We start from the raw sequence: 25588 nt of genomic DNA, 5'->3' as shown, positions 1-25588 counted from the left end.
AGGCTAGTCTTTGACAATTACCAATAGTGTCCACTGCCTTTAAAAATGCCTGTGGTATTTTTTTTTCACAGAACTCGGGTAAGTACTGAGAATACAGTGCTATTAAACACACATCATTGGGTATACACCAAAATATTAATATTCTTTATCCCCGATGCAAATCTACTATATTACTGCTATAGTGCATAGCTTGTTCAGAACGAATAGCAAAGCGTTATTCATGCCTTTTCAGCAAGGATGTCGAATAATATGAATCCAATTAATGGGGGGCACCACGTCTCTGACCCCCAGCATTTCCCAACAAATTTATTTCTGAATCTGTTGGGGAGAAATTTCAGACGAAATAGTTATTTCACAGTATGCTTATACCATTAGGCCAACCATCTTTATACCAAAGGGGCTTTGGTTTCAGATAGAAACTTCAGAAGTTGTCTCCGGGGTTAGGGGGAGACCAGTGCTTGCCGGTGCCAGATGCAATTGTGTCCGCAATGCAATACTGTCTGCTCCGGACACTTTTGCATATGCAATCGTGTCCGGGCTATGCAAAAACCGTCCGACGGACTTTGACTGTACGTGTATGTGCGCGCGTAAGCGAGTGTGCATGCGAATACCCAAATGGCCGAACATTTCCCATGTCATTCATGACATGCACTTAGCTTGTAAATAAAATGGCGAACGTACCAAAGGCGTTTAATTTGGACGGTTTGGACACAACTGCATACGTCCGGGCGGACACGATTGCTTATACAAAACCGTCCGACGAACATGATTGCATATGCAATAATGTCCTCCGGATAGTATTGCACTGAGAGCTGAAGGGAGCTGATTCATAAGAGGGCGCTATCCAGAAGAAATGTATTGGGGGTGTCGATGTTGCATGTTGCATCTTCATGTCATTATCCCACCCCAAGTTTTGATTTTTGACCTTTATTTAAAAACATATATAAAATACCCGGAACCACCTGATTTTGTTTTACTCCCCTTTCCAATCTGTGTCCCCGCCCAACCCAAACCCCAGATACACTCAACCTCGTCTATTAAAGCGACAAGGACCCATTATGATATTATGGGAGCCGGGTTCGAGGATCCGTAATAATATGCAGCTATAATATACTGTCACTGCAGTGGAACGAGGTTAAATCAGTCTGGTCTCACATTAGTGTGCTTATAAAACCAATACGAAATGCTAAGGATTCAGACATAATGTATTATCGTACACATGTTCAGAATTTGTCAGTATTGCATCAGACACGTCTACGTGTGTGACTGTGTATCGTGTCGTCCCTCTAGACAATAAACCTCTTCATTTTTAAGTAAAAATGGTGTTAGATCTAGAGCTTTTTCGTGCTGATAAGGATGGCATTCCTGACAAGATCAAGGAGAATCAAGCCAAGCGATACAAAGACGTTACTTTGGTGGATAAAGTCATCGAAGCAGACACGAAATGGAGGAAACGTAAGTTAGCATATTCGTATTCGGTGGCCAGGGTTTTTGGTCCCACGTACCTCTCTCCACGGACCGAACTTGGACCATACGTCGCTAATGAACAATAATTTCTGTCAACATCTGCATCAAGAAAATATAGATAAGGGGAATAGATGAAGTGAAGACCAAACTTTTTTTAAAACAAGTTGTTCCGATCGAGATCCAGTGTCATTCTCAGAGTTATTGTTTGCCCGGCGGTGTTTTCTTGGCGTCTGCTGCCGGGTCCTACTACTTGCCGTCAACTCGCCGTCAACTCACTTGCGCCGTCAACTCGCCGTCAACTCCTCCAATATACATTTAAAGATCCACAAAAGAAGCATAGAACTGTAAAGAGCATTCGCGTAAGTTTTAGGTCATATTTCCGAATAAAAATTGAGTTTTTTTTCTCGTGAAAAAAAATTCTCAAAGCCGAAAAACTGTTGGCCGCCATCTTGCTTTTTCACAATGATTAGTCTTGGCCCAAGATGTCAATGATTGGTACTTTTTTTTTATCAACAAAGTCGTTTTTGTGAATGAATTTGTACCGAAAACCATGAGAAATATGTAGTTTAGCCCAGACTTAACACTTCCGTGCCCCCTTTTTATAGATTTTTCATGTAAATTTAATGAATTGACGGCGCGAAAATGAGTTGACGGCGAGTTGATGGCAAGTCAGCGAGTTGACGGCAAGTCAGCGAGTTGACGGCAAGTAGTAGGACCGCTGCTGCCGGGTGAATCCCAATGGTGAATTGGCCATACTGTCACTGTGTGTTCAGTTTCACCCAAAGCATTGTTTACTTAACTAACCTTCCATCATGCTGAGTAAGCATGTTGTCAGAAAAAAACTAGTGTTGTTGAAGAAGTAAAAAGCAACTTTTTAAATTATTTTAACACATTTTGTTAGGGACCGGATGACTGTGTTGCAAAATTGAAGAATGAATCATTCAGAATCATAAATTGTCTCATCAATGATCAATGATTAAATTAATGTCCATTCACGCAGTCAATAGTATTACATTAGTATTACTTTTACTATACAGTCAAACACATTTATGATTTACATTCATGTTAAATCCTTGATAGTGGTCCCAGCTTTTTTTGAAGTTTGGATGGCACAAAAATTTCATGATAATGACCGTTCAAACATTAAAATGTTCTCACATGAAACAGCATGAAATGTGAGTGTGAGAAATTGTGAATTTTGTTTTAATTGCCATCCATTTTTTTAATAATGTATTTCATGTGGATTGTTTTCACTTAGTGCGTTATGAAGCTGATAACTTAAACAAGATGAAAAATCTTTGCAGCAAGATTATCGGAGAGAAAATGAAGGTTTGTTAAAGAAACAACAATGTCGTTAGTCATTGCCGACAAACAAAATATACCATACAATTTTTTGTAAGGTAAAGCCGGGTTCATACTTCCTGCGAATACGGATATACTAAGCAAATTTTGGCATCAAATATTCGCAAAGAATAATTCCCAGGAGTTGAACTGAGTTCAACTCCTGTAAAACATTCGCTGCAAAAACAGTCCTGTGAGTGTGACATCAAAATTCGCTCGATAAGATGCATTCGCAGGAAAATATGAACCCTGCTTTACCCTACTGCTTCCGGTGACAAACAAGCAGAGTTTACTCAAAGCAAAACTTAATGATATTGAACAGTCGAACAGGACATTGAATGGCTGTGCTGTGAGTACAGTGTGAGGGTTAATCAATATGGAAATGTACAACAATTGTACAAGATTTGTTTTGTTTTCAATAGTTATATTTCCTATCTATTTATTCAAAGGAACATGACATAGTTGGTAAGAAAAAAATTGCCTAAGATCTTTCAGATCATAGATTACATGAAATGTACACAGACAGTCTAAAGATGATGATAGTAGAAAACATTCCTTGAATAGTTTTTGTCAGAAATGTCATATTTGATGAGAAATAAATATAAATATTTTCTCATTTGGAGTTAATTTATTAATTGTTTTTAATCGATGTCATGGAAAATGTGTAATAAGTCTTGCACAAATTTCTTGTGACACAGATGGCCCATTGATTTCAAATTTCTACAGGTTTGTCAGGGGTTGTATGTTGTACTGGTGGATTGAAGAAAGTGTTTACACTGCAAGTAACTGTTTTATTAGCAAAAAAAAAACAATTCTGTAATGTCCCATTTGAATTTGTATTTCATTGTGTTCTGATTGTGTAGAAAAAGGAGCCAGTTGGTGATGTGGACCAAGAACTCCCTGAGGAAATTGTGAAGAAATTGGACGAGTTTAAGGCCGAAGATCTCAAGGTAAACTTTGAATAAAGTTGAATAAGGTTGTTTTTTTTATTGTTGAATTCGTATAACCTACCTTAAAAATGTCGATGATCTTTGAACTTTGACCCAATGCAGGTACTAACTGTGTCGCAGATTAAGAAGGTCAGACAGTTGATCGATGATAAGATCAGTAAGTGCAACGAGAACCGCGTCGTTTGCGAGAAAGAGCGTCGGGACAATCTGATGGAGATTGGCAACTTCCTCCACGAGTCCGTCATCGTCAGCAATGATGAGGTGCGTAAAGAAGATGATCATTTAACTTTGACTCTTGGAAAATTAAATCCCCCCAAAATCTATTGTACACTCCACGTATAAATTGACAGGTTTCAAAATAACCCACAGAACCCACAAAGGCGATTGCCTCACTGCCCTCTGGTCATTGCATTGGTGGCCTTGAAATGATCCCCAGTAGAAACTTACAATTTTCCTAATAGGGTGCCCCAATACCAAAGAGAAAATGCCTTGGTGCCTTGCCCTTGAAACATTGAAACATACAGAATTGAGATGCATCCACCATGATATCACATCCAAGGTACATGCACAAACAGTTGGCTTAGATCCTAGGTTTGATCGAACAGGGGGTCGACAGAAGTGAAAGTACTACTCTCAAACCTGAGCTCCCAGTAAGTACCAATCATTTGTTGACTCATTTTTGTTGTTCTTCTCGCTTTATCTAGGATGAGAATAACACTTTTTTTTTTTTTTTTTCTTGCTTTATCTACATGTTGGATGAGAATGGCATTTACTTTTTGTTCTTCTCGCTTTATCTAGGATGAGAACGGCATTGTGAAGACCAACGGAGATTGCACCGTCCGTAAGAGATACTCTCACATGGACTTGATTCACATGATTGACGGGATGGACGGAGAGAGGGGGGCGACAGTGGCTGGTAGCAGGGGATACTTCCTCAAGGTATGACCATTTATTTATCATTTTAGTCCTCGGGGGGAGGGGTCTGAAGATGTTTTGCAGGATTGTGACCATCAAAAAAGCATTTGGTTCTTGATAGGGGGCAATAAGCTAAGCAAGATTTGTCTGTATCACATTTATGTTTTTGATGTGCTTTGTCACCAGCATGTTGTGCATCAAAGAAACTGATCAAAATTTGCACTCCTGCTCACAAACTTCACTCCTTTCCATTTCAAGGAGCAAACACAGTTGGTGGATCTTGCCTTTTGTATCCATGCACCTAGGATCTGCAATAATTTAAGAGCTAATTGTGCCGCGCTTAAACAGCCTCAAAAGTTGTGCGATTGATTGACTGATTGATTGATTGATTGATTGATTGATTGATTGATTGATTGATTGATTGATTGATTGATTAAACCCACCAGCCTTCTCTGTTTTAACAGTGGTCCACCGGCCAAATGGCAGTTCAAACACTTGAGGACCAGTCCAAATTATCTCCAAGTTCAGTGTTGGAAAATATAGAAAAACTGAAAAAGCTATCTTCGGGTTTATTGTTTGATAAGTGAACAAGATGATAGACTACTGAAATGACAAGCGTACTAGTCCTCTTAGCTAGTCCACGGCTCGGATTTTACATCGGGTCGCCGACCAGTTGCAGTGATACTAGCCTATGGCCAATAAGGTCACAATGACTGTGAAATATTTTTTAAGAGAATGAAATGATGTGAATGTTGACTTTGAGTCTGGTATTTAAATCTTGTCCAAGTGATTGTTCAAATAGAAACAATTTACAAGTTGAACTGTGTAGGAAGCCCTATCTCATGAAGATTATGTTCTTGTGTGATAAATTCTGGCCCGATAAACATTTTTTGCTTCAAGCACACCGGTCTTGTGAAATGTCGCCCCCAAATCGAGCCTTGTAGTTTTGTAAATTTTATAACAACTATTGAGAAATCGAATCTGGTCTGGTAAGCATGTTGAGCTACAACCCCTGACATTTTACCCCAAATTCGAGCCTCATAGTCACTGAAATAGTTACGGGCAAACCCTGCCCACCCAAACCCTGCCTACTCTCCTTGAACATCGATCCACCTGTTATCCATCTTATCCTCTTGCAGGGACCTGCAGTGTTCCTCTCTCAAGCAGTCCAGCAGTACGCTTTGAGATTACTGCACAACAAAGGCTACACACCGCTCTATACGCCGTTCTTCATGCGCAAAGAAGTCATGCAAGAGGTTGCCCAATTGAGCCAGTTTGATGAGGAGTTATACAAGGTACGTGTGTCATAGCTTGTAGCGTGTCCCGGCCTAGCGTTCTTGTGTGCCAAGCTCAAGTTCGGGGGCCAACTTCATAGAGCTGCTTAAGCAAAAAATTTGGTTAAGCACGAAAATAGCTTGCTTATTCTACAAATGTTTCTGGAAAAACTTTCACGCCATACACTTTGCTTGTGACTGGTATTGAGCTATTGTTTACTTAGCAGAACAATGGAGCGGAGTCTTGGCCGGTAGAATTTTGTGCTTAAGCAGCTCTATGAAATTGGGCCCTGGTAACTAGTCACCAGGGTGTGGGTTCGGGACCAGCATCCGATTTCACAAAACCAGGATGAATCTTACCTCCAGTTAAGACGTGTAACTTGTCCTATCTTACGATGGGTTCAGTGCATCCTAACGTCTATAGATACGGAACTGAACTCGTCCAAAGTCCTAAAATTTTTCCTAAGGAAGGAAGAGTTTGGTTAAAGTCGACGGCTGGTCGTATGGGTTCCTTTGTACTTTTTTTTCTAAGAGCAAGAAAGAAATAACCTCAAATTCAAACCTACTAGGCTATAAAACCCTGCCTGGTCGGATGTTTGTGGTCAAACGTTTCAAAGTAATTCTCCAAAGAGTGGTGATTGCTCTGAGAAGAACCTGTGGCATGTGGTTTTTACACTGAGATAGTAGTTACGTTGAAAATACATCCTTGAAATGGGACATTTAGCCATGGTTCTCATGTTCTAGGATTAGTTAAGCAATAGAACCCAGAACACTCAACAACAAAAGAGTATGGGTTAACCCTGGTGTTTCTGATTGACGTAGCAAGTACCCATGTTTTTCAGGTTTTCTCAGGCTTGCGAGCTATAGTGGTTATGTTCACTTAGGAGGCAAATGGTTTCATAAAACCAGAAGTATTAATTAATAAAGTAAAACCTATAGTAGTACAGGTTTAGTCTGTCAAGGTCTTCAGGGCCCTGAGATTTTTCAATAAAGAATTGTTAAAGGGAAGGTACACGTTTGGTAATTGTCAAAGACCAGTTTTCTCACTTGGTGTATCACAACATAAGCACACAATAACAAGCCTGTGAAAATTTGAGCTCAATGGTCATCGAAGTTGTGAGAAAGTGATGAGAGAAAAACACCCTTGTTGGACGAATTTGTGTGCTTTCAGATAGGAATAAAAGACTTCTAGCTAGAAGTCTTTTATTATTTTAGTGAGAAATTACCTCTTTCTCAAAATCTATTCTACTTCAGAGGGAGCCGTTTCCTACAGTGTTTTATACTATCAACAGCTCTCCAATGCTCGTTACCAAGTCAGAATTTCTTGGGTGAAGTTCCTCGACCATTTAAGAATTAGCTTCTTTGTGTTAATGTGGGGGTTGTCGTGAAAGAGCGGATAAGATGACCAAACTCAAGCTCTGGTATATCTCTTCAGCAGAGTGTGGGTTCGAATCCCGGTCGTGACACTTGTGGCCTTGAGCAAGACACTTAACCATAAGGTTCTCTCCACCCAGGGGTAAATGGGTACCTGTGAGGGTAGAGTTGGTTCTTGTGATTGATTAGCTAAGTGCGCTGCTTATTTGGCGGCACAGGCTGTTTACTCCCCAGGGATCTGAGATGGTTTAAGGAATGATTTAAGGTCCAGTGACAGGGGTTATAATGTTGAAGCGCCATGAGAGTCAGTGCATGACGAACCTGACGCTATATAAAAAGCCACTATTTTTTGTTATTATTATTATAACTTTCTTTCATTTTCAGGTTGTTGGTAAAGGCAGCGAGAAGGCCGAAGAGACAATAATAGAAGAGAAGTATCTTATTGCGACGTCGGAGCAACCGATCGCAGCATACCATCGAAACGAATGGATGGCCGTTGACGAGCTCCCAAAACGCTACGCTGGAATCTCAACCTGCTTCCGTCAGGAGGTCGGGTCGCACGGCAGAGACACAAGAGGGATATTCCGGGTGCATCAATTCGAGAAGGTGGGTTTTAAGGATCGTATGAAGAAAAAAAAAGTTGGACTTAAATAAGATTGGTATGCCTGGCCCAGTGATACACACTTGTTATTTGGACCTACAGTCATGAAAGTAGGCCTGGAATTACACACAGGTCAGGTTTTTTTTTTGCAAGTCTTCAGACTCACAAGGCCTGAAGGCCACTTCAAAGTGTTGGCTTACCAGGGACCGTTGCTACCTGCTCCTTGGGCTGAACAGGGTTACACCCTTACATTCCATATGAATGTAAGCTTTGGTTTCATCCGTCAGAAGTCTTGCTGGTAGAGCAGAAAGCACTACCTCCCCAGCTTAACGAGCAATCGTGGTTAAGTCACTTGCTTTGGGACACAAGTGTCACAACTGGGTGTTGAACCCACACTCTGCTGATCAAACACCAGAGCTTGAGTCCGGTGCTCTTAACTCGCTATGCCATGAAATATCTCAATTTTATCTGTTTAGTTTTGAATTTCTTGAATCTGTAGATTGAACAGTTTTGTGTAGCATCACCTCTGGAGAACAAATCTTGGGAACTATTTGATGAAATGTTCACAAACGCAGAGAACTTCTGTCAGGGATTGGGCATCAGCTACCGTGTCGTCAACATAGTCTCAGGTTTGTGGATTTTTATTTCTGAGTGCCTTTCCTTGTGGAAAATTTACGCACTGAGTAGTTTTGTGCCAAGGGCTTGGCCGAGTTGAACCTGAAACTCGCCTGTTGCAGTAAAGGGAACTTTGTTTTAGCTGAAATAAGCAAAGTTGATTGTAAGTCTGCCATTTTTTAAATTGTGTACCAAAGAACATGTGACTGTTCAGAAAATGAAACTTAAACCCGACTTAAAACCTGATTTGGAATTGGTAATGATGTTTTTTAGTTTCATATCTTGTCTCTTGAAGTTTCAAATGAAACTTAAACTTGATTTGAAACCTGATTTGGAATTGGTAAGGATGTTTTTTTAGTTTCATATCTTGTCTCTTGATTTGTTTCTTTCGAAGATATGCCAAAATTTTGAAAGGTTGTTCAAATGGAACTTGTTTTGTTATTCCTTCACATCTTGTTTCTATGATTTGGAAAAAAATCTTCTGGAAAGAAATTGCAATTTCAAACCATCTTTAAGCAGCAAACTTCAATTTATTTTAAAAGTATACATATTTACATTTTGGGTATTTTGAAGAATTTCTCGGCCTGAAAATGTTGTTAAAGTCAATGAGTTGTTGTTTTCAGGTGCTTTGAATAACGCTGCGGCCAAGAAGAACGACTTAGAGGCCTGGTTCCCTGGCTCCGGTGCCTTCAGAGAGCTTGTATCATGTTCCAATTGTACCGATTACCAGTCAAGGAGGTTGCTAGTTCGGTACGGCCAGACCAAGAAGATGAATGAGCAAGTAAGGCAGTAGTTTTTTTTTCTTTACAAGTCTTCTTCTTCTTCTTCCTTTAAAGTGCTGCTTCAGAAAATTTGAAGAGAACCGCACTGTCTGTTTGGTTGTTGATTTGTCTGGGTGTTTGTTTGTTGGTTGGGGTGATATTTGTTTGTTTTTTGTTTTTAAACCAAAAGTTTTGATTGCCAATTTTAAGAGCGATTACGAAACGAAAGCGGATACCTTCCCCATAAAAGTAATAAAGATAAGCCAAAAAAAAAACAGTCTGCAGTTGTTGGACCTGTTTATCAATAATTGAAAATGCTGTAAACAAAGTTTATTTGTTTGTTTTTTTCTTTCTAGGCGGAGTATGTACATATGTTGAATGCCACGATGTGCGCAAACACACGGATGGTATGCGCAATCATGGAGACCAACCAAACAGAAGAAGGGATCATCATACCTGAGGTTCTTAAACCATACATGCCTGATGGTAAGTTTGTTAGCTAAGCTGCTACTCAAATGATTTTATTTTTGAAATACGGATGGATTTCTTTTTTTTCTAAAACTTTTTTTTTTGTAGTTTCTTTTTTCACCTAGCCCTTCTACTCTTAGTAACATTTTCCAGTTGAGCAGCCACTTGCAAAGTTTATCTACCATTCACGACCAACAGACCAAGTCAGTTGACATTAAGCGGTCAGACAGTGTGAGGGTTGACTGTGTACACAACATTCACCACATGCTTTCATATTGCAAGATGACATAGTTTATCATTCAAAACACAATATTAGTAATATACAGTATTATAAGTTATCACACAAGTGCGTGTGGAATACGGAAAAAAAATAGAGCGCTTCTGCGTCCATATCTAACGCGGCCGTGTTGGATATGGGATGCAGACGCGCTATATTTTTTGGATACCACGGGCGCGTGTTATAACGAATTTATCTTCCAGTTTCACGTACGTCAATGCGCATAGTTTCAAATTTCAGAAGCATTGACATTCACAAAACGCACTGTGTAGTAAAAACAGAGGAAGTTTGATATAAAACAGAGGAAGTAGTATATATGTTTTTATGCACCTATTAGTTCAAGCATCTGATTGGTGGATTAGCGCATACTGGAAGATAAATGATTTTATATGTAAATGGTCAGACTCTAGACAGACAGTAAGAGGGTTGATTGTTTACTGTATTTGACCCTCGGAACAAGTACTGGCAGAAACGGCCATCAATTTGGCTCGGCTAGTAGTTCCTAATTTTATTGAAATCGGTGAAAACGGTGAATCTCTTGGGTGAAAACACACAACGTCTTCGGCTCAAAACAGAATGAATCGTATAAAATATACAATAATAGTGACATAAACTATACTTTAAAATAATAAACAATGAAACGATAAAATAATATCTGTGTTTCGCCCCAAAATTAAGGACGACAGCATTCGCCACATACCATATTGCAAACTAGCATAGTTTGTCTACATGAATCATTCAAAACCATTGCATGATATTGAATGGTCAGTCAGTAGGAGGGTTGTATTATGGTCATAACATTATAGTCATTGGGGCTTCGGGGAACAGAAAATGAGCTATTACCTTTCAAAAAAGTCAGCATCCACTTATCCTGTTGGAACAAAAGTCCGGGGTTTTTTTTATGAAAAAGATCAAAATAGTTTGCTTTGTCAAGGATTTAGTTATTATCGTCTTTTTTTGATTGTGATTTAAAAATAAAAAGTATTGATTTCAAGTTAGGTTTTCTTTGCACTGGTAACATTTCAGACATGCATGTTTCTCTTGAGGATTGGAACTGGGCTCTTTGCTTGGTGAGATTTCACAGTGAACCTGTAAAATCAGATTTTTACTCTTGATAACTGTTAATTCTCTTCTTGGTTTATTCTTTTTATGCAGCATACAAGGAGATAATTAGTTTTGTCAAGCCGGCACCCGTCGACGAGCAACAGATGAAAAAGGACAAGAAAGCCAAGGATGGGAAGAAGAAAAGCAAGAAGGAGTCGGCGAGCGTTGAAGACAACGTCCAAAAAATGTCTCTAGGAAACTAAATGTAATCTCACTATAGTATAAAGATGGGTTCAGGTATAGGGCTGGGTGGGGTGGTCTTAAAGGCACTGGACACTGTTGGTAATTACTCAAAATAGTTGTCAGCAAAAAAACAAGCAATGGAGAGCTGTTGATAGTACACCACATTGTAAGAAACAGCTCCCTCTGAAGAAACATAATTTTGAAGGTAGAGGCAATTTTTCACTCAAATATTAAAAGACTCCAGGCCTGAAGCCTTTTATTATGCATCTGAAAGCACACACATTTGTGCAACAAGGGTGTTTTTTTCTTTAATTATTCTCTTGCATCTTCGATGACAAATTGAGTCCAAATTTTGTTATTTCATGCACAATTGTGGGATACACTAAGTGAGAATTCTGGTCTTTGACAATTACCAATAGTGTCCAGTGCCTTTAAGAAAACATGTATCTAACTTTTAGCATGTACATGTATAAGGCATCTGGTTGCAGGCGTGTTATATTATAGGAGTTTATAACATTTGAAGACCTGATTACAACAGGCTGTGTTTAAAACAAACCAACAGCCAAGAGTTCATAATTTGTTTGTCTCCTTAAAATACTTCACAAGAGCTCATTGTTTTCCTATAAAATGAAAGCTTGGGATCTTCTTTCGAATACAAAAACAAAATTAGGCCACAATACTTTAATGCAGATGAATTTATATAAAATGTATCTCTGTAAGTATGTCCTTCTACTCTAAATTTGCTATCTCTCTTTTTAAAAGTGTTTTGTTCTTCAATCTCTGGAGTCTGGTGCCATTTTTTCTTGGTAAAAGCGGGAGGCACCTCTTCAGAAAAGTCACTCTTTATTTGGGACATTTATAATTGCCGAGTCAAACGTTTTCTGATTGTTGGGGACAGTGAGTAAGAGCTCGAGGATTGTCTTGATTGCTACCAAAATGGTCCTAATGTATGCAGCGAAGTTGGCTGCCTCCAAGTTGACTGAAAAATGCCTTGTTAACATGGCTTTAGTAGGCACCGAGGCAATGACATTGAGCATGGAGGCCCTGGCCATGGGGCAAGGAGGCATCGGCCAGGGGCATTGAGGCATCGGCCAGGGGCATTGAGGCATCGGCCAGGGGCATTGAGGCATCGGCCAGGGGCATTGAGGCATCGGCCAGGGGCATTGAGGCAATGACAAGGTTAATTGAGGCATTAGCTAAGGGCACCAAGGCAATGACCAGGGGTGTGAGACAATCACCAAGGGTCACCAATGCATAGGCAAAGGGCACCAAGGCAATGACAAGGGCACCAGGGATTGACCAGGGGCATGGAGGCCGTGACCAAGGGCACTGAGGCATTGATCAGGGGCACCGAGGGTAGTGTACGCCATGCCACTGCTTCCAGTAGCAGAGACCATTTTCACAGAGAGCCAAGATTTATCCTTACTAAGAGTCGATCTAATAATTGCTATTCAAATTGTGATGTCATAAGTTAAATTACTACAGAAAAATTGACAACTCATTTCAAGATGAATCTTTGAGCTTTGTGAAATCGACCCCAGGGCCCGACTGTATTGGTTCAACATATCAAATAATTAAAATGTAATATTGCTTTTGTCCGATATGCTAACATCTTGTCATCAGCAGAAAACGGCTTTTAAAAAGCAATTTGTAAATCAGTTGAAAAGGAACTTCATCTTGGCCCAGCCATCTTTGTTTTTGCATGTTTAAAACCAGTGTAACTAAAACGAGGCTAGTGGGTCAAAATAGTCTGGTCCCCCTTTGGTACAGTGAGAACCAATGATCAGTATTGCTTGTGGAGGCAGGGAACAATACAAAGACGTTGAGAGCATGGTTAAGACCTATCGTATACATGACAACAGTTATAATTTATCTGGCACGAAATCATGGCAATTTTAAATATGTACTTTAAAAATGAAATGAAGCAAAGGTTACTCTCAACAATAATTTGTTTTGTGTAAGTGGTCTCTCGTTGGAGACCACCCTTTAAATGTGTGTATTTATTGTCAAACATCCAACATACATAAAACTATAAATAAAAATGTGGGAAACTTCCATAATAGATCTTGTGTTTGTTCATTTTATTTCAGTCAGCTTACTGTAGGTTTTCCTAGTCAATTTCAGTCATTTCAAGACACTTTAAAAAGGCAGTGGACACTATTGCTAATTACTCAAAATAATTATTAGCATAAAACCTTTCTTGGTGACGAGTAATGGGGAGAGGTTGATGGTATAACACATTGTGAGAAACGGCTCCCTCTGAAGTGCCATAGTTTTCGAGAGAGAAGTAATTTTCCACAAATTTGATTTCGAGACCTCAGATTTAGAACTTGAGGTCTCGAAATCAACCATCTAAACGCACACAACTTCGTGTGACGAGGGTGTTTTCTTCTTTCATTATTATCTCGCAACTTTGTTGACCGATTGAGCTCAAATTTTCACAGGTTAGTTATTTTATGCATATGTTGAGATACACCAACTGTGAAGGCTAGTCTTTGACAATTACCAATAGTGTCCACTGCCTTTAAAGGGAATGTAATACTTTAAGTAATTACTCAAAAAATAATGATCATGTGTACTTGGGAAAGAGCACTTGAGAGCTGTTATTTGTTAGAAACGACAATTTCACACACAAAGTTGAATCTGAGAAGGTCAGGCAATTAAAGACCCTGGGCACAGTCTTCTCACTTGGTGTATCTCAACATATGCATCAAATAGCAAACCTGCGAAAACTTCAGCTCGTTGCGTTTAGATGGTTGATTTCGAGACCTCAAATTTCAAATATGAGGTCTCGAAATCAAATTCGTGGAAAAATACTTCTTTCTCGAAACTACTGTACTTCAGAGGGAGCTGTTTCTCACAATGTTTTATACTATCAACCTCTCCCCATTACTCGTTACCAAGTGAGGTTTAATACTAATAATTATTTTGAGTAATTTTTCTTTAAGCCTTTTTATGCATCTGTAAACACAATTCTATGCAACAAGTGTGTTTTAATCTTTCAACTTCCACGACTAATTTTCTCAGGTTTATTATACACAATGTTGGAATACACCAAGTGGGGATGCTGGGGTCGATTTCACAAAGAGTTAGGACTAGTCCTAACTTAGGACTAGTCCTAAGAGATATCAAAAACGTACAGCTAGTACTAAGTTAGGACTAGTAACTCGTCCTAACTCAAGAAAAGACTAGTCCTAACTCTTTGTGAAATCCACCCCTGGTCTTTGACAATTACCACAAGCATACCCTGCATACCCAATCAATCAATCAATCAATCAATCAATCAATCATCATACATGATTGCGCAGAGCCCCATCATTCTAGTTGTCAATTCTGAGGTGCTTAGCAAGGTAAAGAATCATTAACAAAAATAATACAATAAAATTGTGCACAACCACTATCATGTCAGCTTATACTTTGTTAGTGCACAAATCAAGTGCAAACCACCGATGTTAAACAAATATTTCAAAATTATTGTAAAATCAATGTACAGTGTACTGGTTTTAAATTATCTTTAAATCAACTGAACATTGCTTTGTCAAAGACAGCACAAAATCCTTTAATTTATGATTTTACGAAAGAGCCACAGAGCCTGGACTTACGCAGGCAGGATTTGTACAAAATCATTAAGTCTTATATTTTATGGAGATTGCACTGTCTAAATCTTATCAATTTTTTTATGATAAAAGTGGGCACATCTAAAAACTTGTCCAGCTTTTACTTTCATAATACTTGGATTAATGTGTGGAAAATGTCAACTTTCCCGTATGACCTGTGCAGTATTGTGCCTGCCAGAATACTCAAAGAATGTACAAGGTCACACTTATTGTAAACAAAGTTCACATTGTCTATATTTCACTACAGTTGTTTTCACTGCTGTCTTTGTACACAAACAAAAACACCCTGGGTGTGATGGCACTGTTTTTAACTTGCTTAATGGGGGTGGGGGAACATTGTTGCTTGTTTACATCATGGATGACTGTGAGTAAACATCACGCAATGTTTTCCACAACAGCCATTTTGGACTTTCAGGGTCAATGCGTCACTGCTAATACATTTCTGAAAATAAAAAGTGGACAAGTCGTTAAATGTTTGTCGCGGTGATAGCGTTCCGACTCTCCCCGCGATTCTCGCGGTATTCTCGCCCCAGAGGCTCTTACCACTACGGTCCCATAGTCGGGCAACCAGCAGTTTGCACGAGAGCCGTGATTTCGCGAGAGCACCGTCACAGCTCGACTATCTCACCTTATGGTACCATAAACGACCTGTCCACAAGTCTAGCAAGCAGCACGAAATATTCTGTATGTCAGCAAAATGGTCACAGTCTGGCGAGCATCAAGGTGAAGTACGGAATGCACTTTTTCTCTCTAAATACCACATAACCAGCTGGGCATATCATATCTCTCTATACTCTTCCCCCCTCAACAGTATCCTCAGCTGTTCCCATAGGTGGTGTCCGGGTTGCATCGTGTCTGACCAGATAAAACAAAAGCTAACTTGTTTGTAAGATGTTCTCTTGGAGAACATTCTGTAGACAAAGATACCGAAAAATAAATTAGCAGAAAAGTTACGGGGAAATGGTATTTGTCTCATAGGCCTAAGTAGCCTATTCACAGTTATTTTTGTATTTTACCAATTATTATGGTTACCCACCTCAACCCCCTCTCATGTTATGTTTATTTTTATTGACGTATCTTTCATTCATATCTTCAACCACATATGCCTCTAACCATAATCTTATCGGTATCATGTTTGTGTGCCCTTATGGGGTCTCTTAGTTAGTTCGAACCCAACACAGTTTTTCCACAGAGGAATTCTGTTAGAGTAGAAATCAGTAGCATGACACCACAAACCCCGTCTGTCAATGTCATATTACATAAAAAATTTGATTGTTCGTGAGTGACGTAATAATACAAACAGTAGCCTTTTAAAGGATGGTCACTAGTAGTAATAACTGAAATTATTAGAATACAAAAAACTTACCGGTAATTGCAACGGAGAGTTGTTGATAGTAAATAACATTGTGAGAAACGGTTCCCTCAAGTAATAACGCAGTTTTTGAGAAAGAAGTAACTTCCCAGTAAAATAATTGATTTCGAGAGCTCACGCATGATGACGTCTCGAGTTCAAGCAATTCTTATTTTGAAAGCACACAACTTCGTGTGACAAGGGTGTTTTTTCTTAAAGTACTATCTCACAACTTCGGCGACCATTGAGTTCAAATTTTCACAGGTTTTGTAGCACTAATATGTTGCATAAGCAATTACCGGGATATTTCACCAGCGCACGTGCATTACACTACAACGAAAACGATAACGATCACGACGCAGTGAGAACACATTCTATTGGTTGGAAATTGATCCACGCAGAATACGCCGAGGCTTATTCAACCAATCAAGGGCTTGCATTGTAAACATTCTTGTTTTCGTTCTCGTTTTCGGTCCGGGTCTGAGAATTGTTCCGGATCTTTCTGTTTACTTTTTCTGCACGATCCGATATCAAGCCACCTCTCGCCGGATCCGGTTCGTTCCGGGGTTTATGAAAAGACATCTCTTCGACGGTTGCGCAACTCCGAAACTTTGACATTTCGTCGTCTTGTTGACGAATTTTACAGATAACGATTTGATTATGTTGATGCTGAGGTAATCTGTGCAGCACTAGTTCAATGGTGAAAAGAGTACTTGTCATGGGCTAGGAAGGGGCCGGAGCATGTTCGCTGAGCTTCTTATACTTTTGCCGGGACAGCCGAACGCAACTGATTTATTGTGACTTAAAATTTTAATTAACAGCTAAGTACTCGTGGTCATTTTATCTCTAAAAAATTTTTTTAGCTCACGTTAGCATAACCGAAAAGGAGCAGTCACACAAAACATTCCGTAAATGACATTTCATAAAAACTTTATTATAACAGTTATAAATTATTAAATAAATCCAACAATTATAATTAACAGCACAAATACAAATATATACACTAAATGACGACCCATTTGACAACGTAACAGTCACCTTATAATATTAATGAAAGAACGTAGTTCAGTGAAGAAATAAATAGTCCTAATTAATTTTCATTGTTTGTAAACATAATTAGTTAATTAATTTAGTGCGCCACCACTTTCCCAGATACGCTTTATGTCATTATGCCTTTTCGAAACGACGGCTTCGGCTATGTATTCGTCTCATGCTAGTTTGGCCCCGCGGTTGTTTTTGACAATTGCGCATGCGTTGCGTACGCGCTCAGGGCTTCAGACGAGAGGACGGCGCCTGAAGCCGAATCCAAAGGCTATAAGCAGTGGTTTCGAAAAGGGAAAGGCGAATATCAATAGTGGAGATCATTTGCAGACTCGAAAATAATTATGTGAAAAATACTGTAGCTTTAAAAAAAAAAAAACATATAAGAAACAAATAAATACTTTTCGGTTTTGCCAAATTAATTGTCATTGATCTTAAATACATTTCCCATAAGATAAACAGGATTTCGGAGTGAAGTTATTTTACACAATGTTAATATAGAAATAAATCGAATAATTGACACGATTGCAAAGTTTCAACATGTTCTCTTTCCACCCTCCCCCCCCCCCCCCTCCACAACAACAAAAACAAAAACAGCATCAACCGAATTACTACCGGTAACCTTCATCGTTAGGTGTGAAATTATTGCGTGTTACAAATGTTACTGGCTAAGACATGAAACTGCTTAGAAATGTTATTGTTTTACTTTTTAAGGGACACTTTCCCTTGAATCGGGTGAGTTGAAATTGCGTGGTTTTCCTTTTCGGTCGACCATTTTGTGGAGTCAAAATTAATTCGACTCCACAAATTGGCGAGCAGAGTTAGTTCAGGACTTTTATGGAAACCGTGCAAGTTTGAGGCATAATTGTGTAGATCGTTATTCCCTTTTAAAGGGTCTATGTACTTTTTGTAGACACAAAAACACACTGTCCACAGATTTACATTAAAACTACACAGTTTGAAGATATTGATAGTAGAAAGCTTCCCTGAAAATATTACTTGCTGAGGTGTTGTAACATATATAGTTCTTGAGAAATGATGAGTAATGTCATGATAATAATTTTCATTGCGGTGATTATGGGACGAAAATTATTTTAGCATGTAAACAACTTTTTTTAATGATATTGTATTACCCATTTCTCGAGCTACAGCACCACAGCAACTTCAAGGTACGCTTTCTACTATCATTACCATTAAACGATGCAAGTTTAATGTAAATCTGTGGACATCGTGTTTTGTGTTACAAAAGGTACCACATAACAAACAGAGTACAAACGATTTTTATATAACCTATACTCGCCCGATCCAAGGCAACGTGTCCCTTAAAAGACTGACCTCGGATATGGGAGCTTTGTTCAAAGTTCAAAATGATCTGCATGAAACAGAACACCACCATGGTGAAGATGACGAATAGGCCTAGCCGTAGCCGTATAGCCGTGTTCTCATTCAGTGCATTTCGACAGCGACTGGATTGCCGTTAGGACACTCGCAATCCGACAATGTAATAATAGAGGCGTTACCATTCCTTTCTCCTCTTGTTTCCCGCTCTCTTCTTAAATTATGAGTGAACATTTCCGCCACAGTTGAGTGTGAACTCAGCCTGCCGTTCTGATGGGCAGACATGGACAAGTCTACGATTGCATCGTAACACGGCGGGGAACCTGTCTCAGTTTGGCTGCTAAGTGTATCTGCCCACTCATGTGCCGCAACTTTCGCTAATTCCTCGTCCATATTTTTAGTCAGGTGTGGAAGCTGGTTATCACTCGGTTCGGTGGGGGGGACATCCGTCCGAGCAGACGACAGACCGTGCACATTCTGCAGAGCAATCTCATTCTCCACCATGCTCCTTGAACGTTCCCGCCTTTTCTTCGAGGACGCGGTATCATCGAGGTAGTAGCTGTTCTCATTCATCATGGTTTTCTTCACCGTCTTATGGGCGCGTGTGGCGATAGCAGTGCTAAGTGCGAGAAGCAAACTCAACCCAAAGATCACATACATTACAATGCACACCCTTAGAACCCATCGGCCTAACTCCGCGTACTCCGTGTGTGTGCCAGGCACTACGTCACCAAATCCTATCGTAGTCAGCGTGACAAAACAATAATACACCGAAGTTAACAAGTCCCATTGCTCTATGGTGCCGAGTAATATCGCTGGTACTTGAAGCAGTACCATGTACAGGAGTGTTGTGGTTATGACGAACATGAGAGCCTTACGGAGACGGGCAAACTTGATGCAGCATTTCAAGAGTTTGTTGGCCCGATCCAAGGCCTTGGTCCAGTACGCTGTCAGTGACCGAGCGAGAACTCCTAGAACCCATCCAGTGAGAGGTAAGCCGATCGCCCCGTAGATCATGCAACAAATACGGCCCGTATCCGAGTAGGGCGTGAGATCACCGTAACCTTCAAAAGAGACAACAAATACAAATCTTAACACAACTTCGTGTGATTTTTGTTTCACTATCACTTTGCAACTTCGACGACCAATCAGGCCTGCGACCAATATTGAGCTCAAGATTTCACAGTTTTCTTATTTTATGCTTATGTTGAGATTCACCAAGTGAGAAGACTGGTCTTTGACAATTACAGCTAGTGTCCAGTGTCTTTAAAATTCTCTCCGAAGAGGGAAATAGGCCCCTCTTCTGGTCACTCACAGACCCGGGGGGGGGGGGGGGGATAGACGTACACTAGTCTCGGTTTTAAATGTGAAATAAAAACAGAAAACTGGAAAAGAAATGACATTTTGTAGTTGCTGTTCACGGTTCAAGTCAAGAGAGGGCGCTGTGCTGGCACTTTTTTCAAAGACTAGTGCCCGCTCGGGAACTAGTTCCCGCAAACACGCGCGCGCGAGCACTAGACTATATTAGGTCATCCCACGTGACCGTGTTTTAGCCAACCAGAATGCAGAACAAGCAAGAGGTGTGTTATAACCATGTTTGGTTATACCCATACACACCGATGTGTGTTAGCGCTGTATACTATGGTGGCCCTGAAGGGAAATCGCATATCGCAAACGTGTGCGCATACGTATGCAATGTCGTGAAACAATCCGCAAATATGTGCGCACACGAATGCAATGTCGTGAAACAATTCGCGAATATGTGCGCACACGTATGCAATGTCGTGAAACAATTCGCAAATATGTGCGCACACGTATGCAATGTCGTGAAACAATTCGCGAATATGTGCGCACACGTCTGCGAATATTATTTGCGATGTCGTGAATTTTATTGCATACCCTGTTGCATACCTTTGAATAAAATGTCCAATGATCTGGGGGTTTCTTTCCAACAGTGAGATAAGCGGTAGTCATTGCAGCAGTAGTCTTTGTTGTGAGGCAAGCGAGGCGTGTGGTCGTCCTTGGCCTGGTGCCAAGTTCCTGGGTATACACACGCTTTACAGAGGGAGCCTGCTGTAGCGCCACAGTACTCCCTAGATCGGTAACAAATTATCCACAACTATGACATCATCCTAATGGTATGCAACATGGTATGCAATAAAATTCACGACATTGCAAAACAAATCGCACTCGTGTGCGCACATATTCACGATTTGGTTCACGAAATTGCATACGTGTGCGCACATATTCACGATTTGGTTCACGAGATTGCATACGTATGCGCACATATTCGCGATTTGTTTCACGACATTGCATACGTGTGCGCACATATTCGCGAATTGTTTCACGACATTGCATACGTGTGCGCACATATTCGCGAATTGTTTCACGATATTGTATACGTGTGCGCATATATTCGCGATTTGTTTCACGACATTGCATACGTGTGCGCACACGTTTGCGTTATGCGATGTCCCGTCGGGGCCACCATAGTATACTTTCCTTCACCGAGTTGTGTGAAGAAGAAAAAACACAGGCATATTACTCGGATGGGATTCGAACGCCACGACCTTTTGCAATTCTAGAGCAGTGTCATAACAACAGTATATTAATTATTGCTGTTTCTTATAGCATATAGGTATGTTGAGCTGGCAACAAGGGTTGAGTTGACACTTTAAACATGTAAGCTTCATATCACGACCAAACCCCATAACAAGTAAACTTAACGGTTAAAGCCCAATTGAAGGAATGTGCTCTATGTGTCTATGTGGTGTATAACAACTACTTGGCCGGAATGTTTTTTAACGGAAATGCTATTTTAACATGTAATACGTTTGTTCACCTTTTAAGTGTAACTTTGATACGTAAACACTTCTGAATTTTTCATAATTAACGAGTACAAAATCAGGCCCCGACCTCAAGGTTAAACAAAAATAAAATAAAAACACTTCTGCCGTTGACGGCGCGCGTCAAAATGGCAAATTGTATACCTCAACGATGCAACAAAGCGGCTTAGACAAAAATGGAGCTCATAACTATGACGTAACATGAGTGATTACGTAACAGAGCTTTTCGCGAATCTTTCAGAAAAGCGCTGTATTCGAAATGATTGTGGGTTTTTTTCGACACAATTAAAATCTTATTGTAGTCATATGACTCAATATAACCTTATCGATTGAAAACATTTCAAATGAAATTCAGCAAAGTTCACGACTTGACATTTTCGTTCAAAGTGGTCTTTTAAAGGGGTTTTCATTTCGGTGACGTCATCTACACCCATTTTGAAGAGGAATGCATAGATTGTCCTCGATTGGCAAGTTTTAGTTTTGGTTCAGCGATTGAAGTAAACAACATATACCAAATACTAGATCGTGACTCAGTGTTTTTGTCTGTTTTTTTTTTGTGACGTACAAAAAGTACCAACAGCCATGCAGCAGCCATTGTTTTTATCTCATCCGTATCGACGGAACTGAAGCTTTTAGACCTCAACGCAAATCATCACGGCTGATTTTGCTGAACTCTCAAAAGGCATTGCTGGATGGAAAGGGGGCGGTTTAGACCCAATTTTCCTTCCCACCTTGCCTTTCAGTAATTAAGCAAAATTAGTCAGGTAAGAATCGCTGTGGGGTCTGGGTTCTTGCTTAAAATGTTGCTTGACAATGTCACAAGAAAAACAAAAGAACAAAACCAAAAAACTATTGTCTATCTGCACAATCTGCGCAAAATAACAAAAGAAAAAAAAATCCGGATGAGAACTCACCAAGGCCCAATTTCATAGAACTGCTTAAGCAGAAATTATTCCTTAACAATTGTCTGCTTAGCAGAAATGAGCAGGAAACCGCTTACAAATTATAATATGGAATGGTAGTTTAGCTGGTAACCTAATTCTGGTTAGCATAATTTTGTTATGCTAAGCTACTTTTCGTGCTTAAGCATAATTCGATGAAATTAGGTCCATCACTGGTGTGGTATGATAAACTACCTCCATGGCATGACTCGGGAATCTTTGTAAAATTTTGTCAAAGATGCAGAAATTGGGCTAAAACTGGGTTAACATTTAATTTGGAAACCACTTTCCTTTCCTTTGTTTTCTTTCTTTTTTTACCTTTGGGGAGGGGGGGCGGGGCGTAGCAAGGTGATTTGTCAAATTTTCGAAACAAAAATAACAGTCACCACGATTTTATACAGATATGCTTATTACTAGGTTTGAGGGCGAGTAGTAGATATTAGCTCCCGAGGATTGTTCCCGAGGCGAATCGTGTTCTTTAAAAATTACCATGCTTATGAGATAAACTTTTTTTCCAGAAGCACTTCGATTTAACTTAGCGGAAAAGTTTCCGTATCACGCCGCCACCTTTTCGTTCGATATGAAACGATATAGTTTCTAGTTTACCCTAAAGGGATATATCCCTATTTGTGGAAATGAGTGAAGAAGTTGTGGCAGGATACGGAAAATTATCCAGTTGTGCAAGGAAAAATGTGGAAGTCTATATGCCAACTGGCAAGTTTGCTGTACCAAATAAAACATCAATTGAAAAGAAAAATCAACAAAATGTCCTTACCAATGGTTGTCACTATAGTCGCCGAAAAGAAGAATGCATTCGGCAAATCCCAAATGTTTTTTCTCTCCTCCTCGCCCTGGCCACCAATCTGATAACTATTCAAGTCAATAACACCTCTGTCGACTGCCTTCACAACCGCCAAACTGTACCTGTAAAATTCCTCCTTCGAGACGCCCGGATTCAAGGCTAAAAATTCGTCCATGGATTGTGTAAACTCCTGCACGGCGAGTTGTTCTCCCGGTAATTCAATCGCTCGGAAGACGAAAGCACCTACCATTAGGTATGCTACAAAGAGAAACCAGGCTAGCAGCATTTGTTGCCATCGCTTCATGTTCATCACAGTTTAACGGGAAAATATCAGACTCAAAAGTCAGTTGAAGACAGTTACTTGTAAATACAATTTAACAAATTGTACTTGCGATTAAATCACGTAGTTGCACTGTGCACTGTGTAGCTTTGTGACTGTACTGAAAGCTTTTCAAAAGTCATGCCGTACGTTGATGGTGTGTGATGTAATCAGAGTACCGTTGTTGACAAGTTTCTGAGAAAGCCAACAGTGTTCCGAAGTTCCAAATCCGTACTGTGGTAGAAATGATGTACCTCACGCTGTTGTGCTAGTTCGACTGTGAATTGGAGTTAATGTTTACAATTCATAAAACTCTAAAGTTGGTTTTGCTATAGCTAAAAAAAAAAAAAAAGCCGAGTTGCGACCTTTACTCATTGCGACCTTCCACCAGTTATGTCCTACTTGATGGTGTATAGGCTCTACGGTACATTTGGTTATCTGTTAACCACATTACGTGTCTGCTGTGTGGAATGTGGGTGCACAACCATTATCCCCCAAACCCATTCAAACTTAGTCTCGTCTTTCTGTGGAACTACTCAACCCGAAACCATTTGTGATTTTGTTGTTCTCATAGAAAAACCCAAATAAATCAGGTGCACGGAGTGTATAAAGATGTTCTCTACACAAACGTGACAGTAGCTTGAACAAAATTTAATAAAAGTATTACTTAAAGTTAGCTGTTTATGGTAACTGGGGTACACAATAATACCAGCTGTTTAGGCCAAAGAAGAAAAAGTTGATCATCAGGATTGTTCCAGGAGGAGGATAAGGGCCTTTTTTCTTTCGTTGACTATCGCGTATCAGAATGAGGAAACACGTCATGTGATCAAGTGACGAACACGCTTTCTTCAGAAATAACATATTTACTCGAAACTATATCTATGCACAATTAATATGAAAACAAAAATTGTCATTAAAATTTTGTATAAAATGAGATTAAGCTAATGTAAAAAAAAGAAAATAATAATTAGTTAGTTATAAGAGATGTTAGATTTGCATCGGGGATATTATTTTTGGATTTTACCCATACGCCGATGTGAGTTAGCACTGTAACTAATTAGTTAGTTATTTTTGACACAGAACTAAAACTTAAAGACACAGACACGCCCGATTGGTTCGTTAAAAATTAGGCCGTTGCCGATCAACTATTTACGCGCCCACTCTAGTTTATTTTTAATTTTTATGGGAACACGCTAAAAAAAAAAGGCATCAAGGGAAAGAGAAACTCTCCTTATCTCATTCTTCTTTGGTGTTACTAATGTCTGATTGCATGCAGTTTAGGGTGATCTGTACCAACACGGTTCATTTGAAATGGAATCGCGTCAAAACTCTTACTTTGCTCGTCTTCAGGAAAATGCCTCAGCTTTTTATTTATTATCATTATTATAATAAATCATTTTCATAGTACAAAGAGTTACCAGCATATTGTCTTTGTTCGAAGACATTAACTTTACAGACTGTGTTATCCCTTCCGTATCATGTCTTGGTTTAAAGGCAGTGTACACTATTGGTTATTACTCAAAATAAGTATCAGCATAAAACCTTTCTTGGTAACGAGTAATGGGGAGAGGTTGATAGTATAAAACATTGTGAGAAACGGCTCCCTCTGAAGTAATGTAGTTTTCGAGAACAAAGTAATTTTCCACGAATTTGATTTCGAGACCTCAGATTTAGAATTTGAGGTCTCGAAATCAAGCATCTGAAAGCACACAACTTCGTGTGACAAGGGTGTTTTTTTCTTTCATTATTATCTCGCAACTTCGACGACCGATTGAGCTCAAATTTTCACAGGTTTGTTATTTTATGCATATGTTGAGATACAAAGCAAGACTGACGTTTGCACCGCGTTAATCATTTCCGCCATTTTGGGGAGTAATATTCCTTTGAGATTCTTTTTTTAATTCCCAAAACTGCAAACAGATACAGCGTGTAAGTGCGCTATCATACTTCGTCATTGACCCCCACAAAGATTTAACAACAAATTCACAAAATACGACAACCAA

General features: G+C 39.6%; 2 protein-coding genes across 3 annotated transcripts; one reads left to right on the top strand and one right to left on the bottom strand.

Moving 5' to 3' along the window:
- Nucleotides 1-1251: 1251 nt before the first annotated feature.
- On the top strand, nt 1252-12737 carry LOC139954580 (serine--tRNA ligase, cytoplasmic-like). Of its 2 annotated transcripts, XR_011788127.1 has the most exons (12): nt 1252-1455; nt 2726-2796; nt 3672-3758; nt 3861-4019; nt 4557-4697; nt 5813-5968; nt 7706-7927; nt 8422-8551; nt 9161-9318; nt 9655-9784; nt 11199-12435; nt 12499-12737. XR_011788127.1 is itself a non-coding variant. In XM_071954447.1 (11 exons), the coding sequence occupies exons 1-11, from the start codon at nt 1320-1322 to the stop codon at nt 11348-11350; spliced, it is 1542 nt and encodes a 513-aa protein (XP_071810548.1). In that variant the 5' UTR covers nt 1252-1319; the 3' UTR covers nt 11351-12737. The 2 variants fall into 2 exon arrangements, 1 of the variants encoding a protein (XP_071810548.1); XM_071954447.1 differs by having other exon boundaries at nt 11199-12737.
- Nucleotides 12738-17207: 4470 nt separating this feature from the next.
- LOC139933988 (potassium channel subfamily K member 1-like) lies at nt 17208-24040 on the bottom strand. The gene is made up of 2 exons (XM_071928242.1): nt 23240-24040; nt 17208-19741 (listed from the first exon to the last, which is right to left on the bottom strand). The coding sequence occupies exons 1-2, from the start codon at nt 23574-23576 to the stop codon at nt 18786-18788; spliced, it is 1293 nt and encodes a 430-aa protein (XP_071784343.1). The 5' UTR covers nt 23577-24040; the 3' UTR covers nt 17208-18785.
- Nucleotides 24041-25588: the final 1548 nt, after the last annotated feature.

Source organism: Asterias amurensis, chromosome 2, assembly GCF_032118995.1.
Source record: "Asterias amurensis chromosome 2, ASM3211899v1".
NCBI classification, from domain to species: Eukaryota; Metazoa; Echinodermata; class Asteroidea; order Forcipulatida; family Asteriidae; genus Asterias; species Asterias amurensis.
The sequence above is the reverse complement of the archived record's forward strand: the minus strand, read 5'-3'. Positions and strand labels throughout refer to the sequence as shown.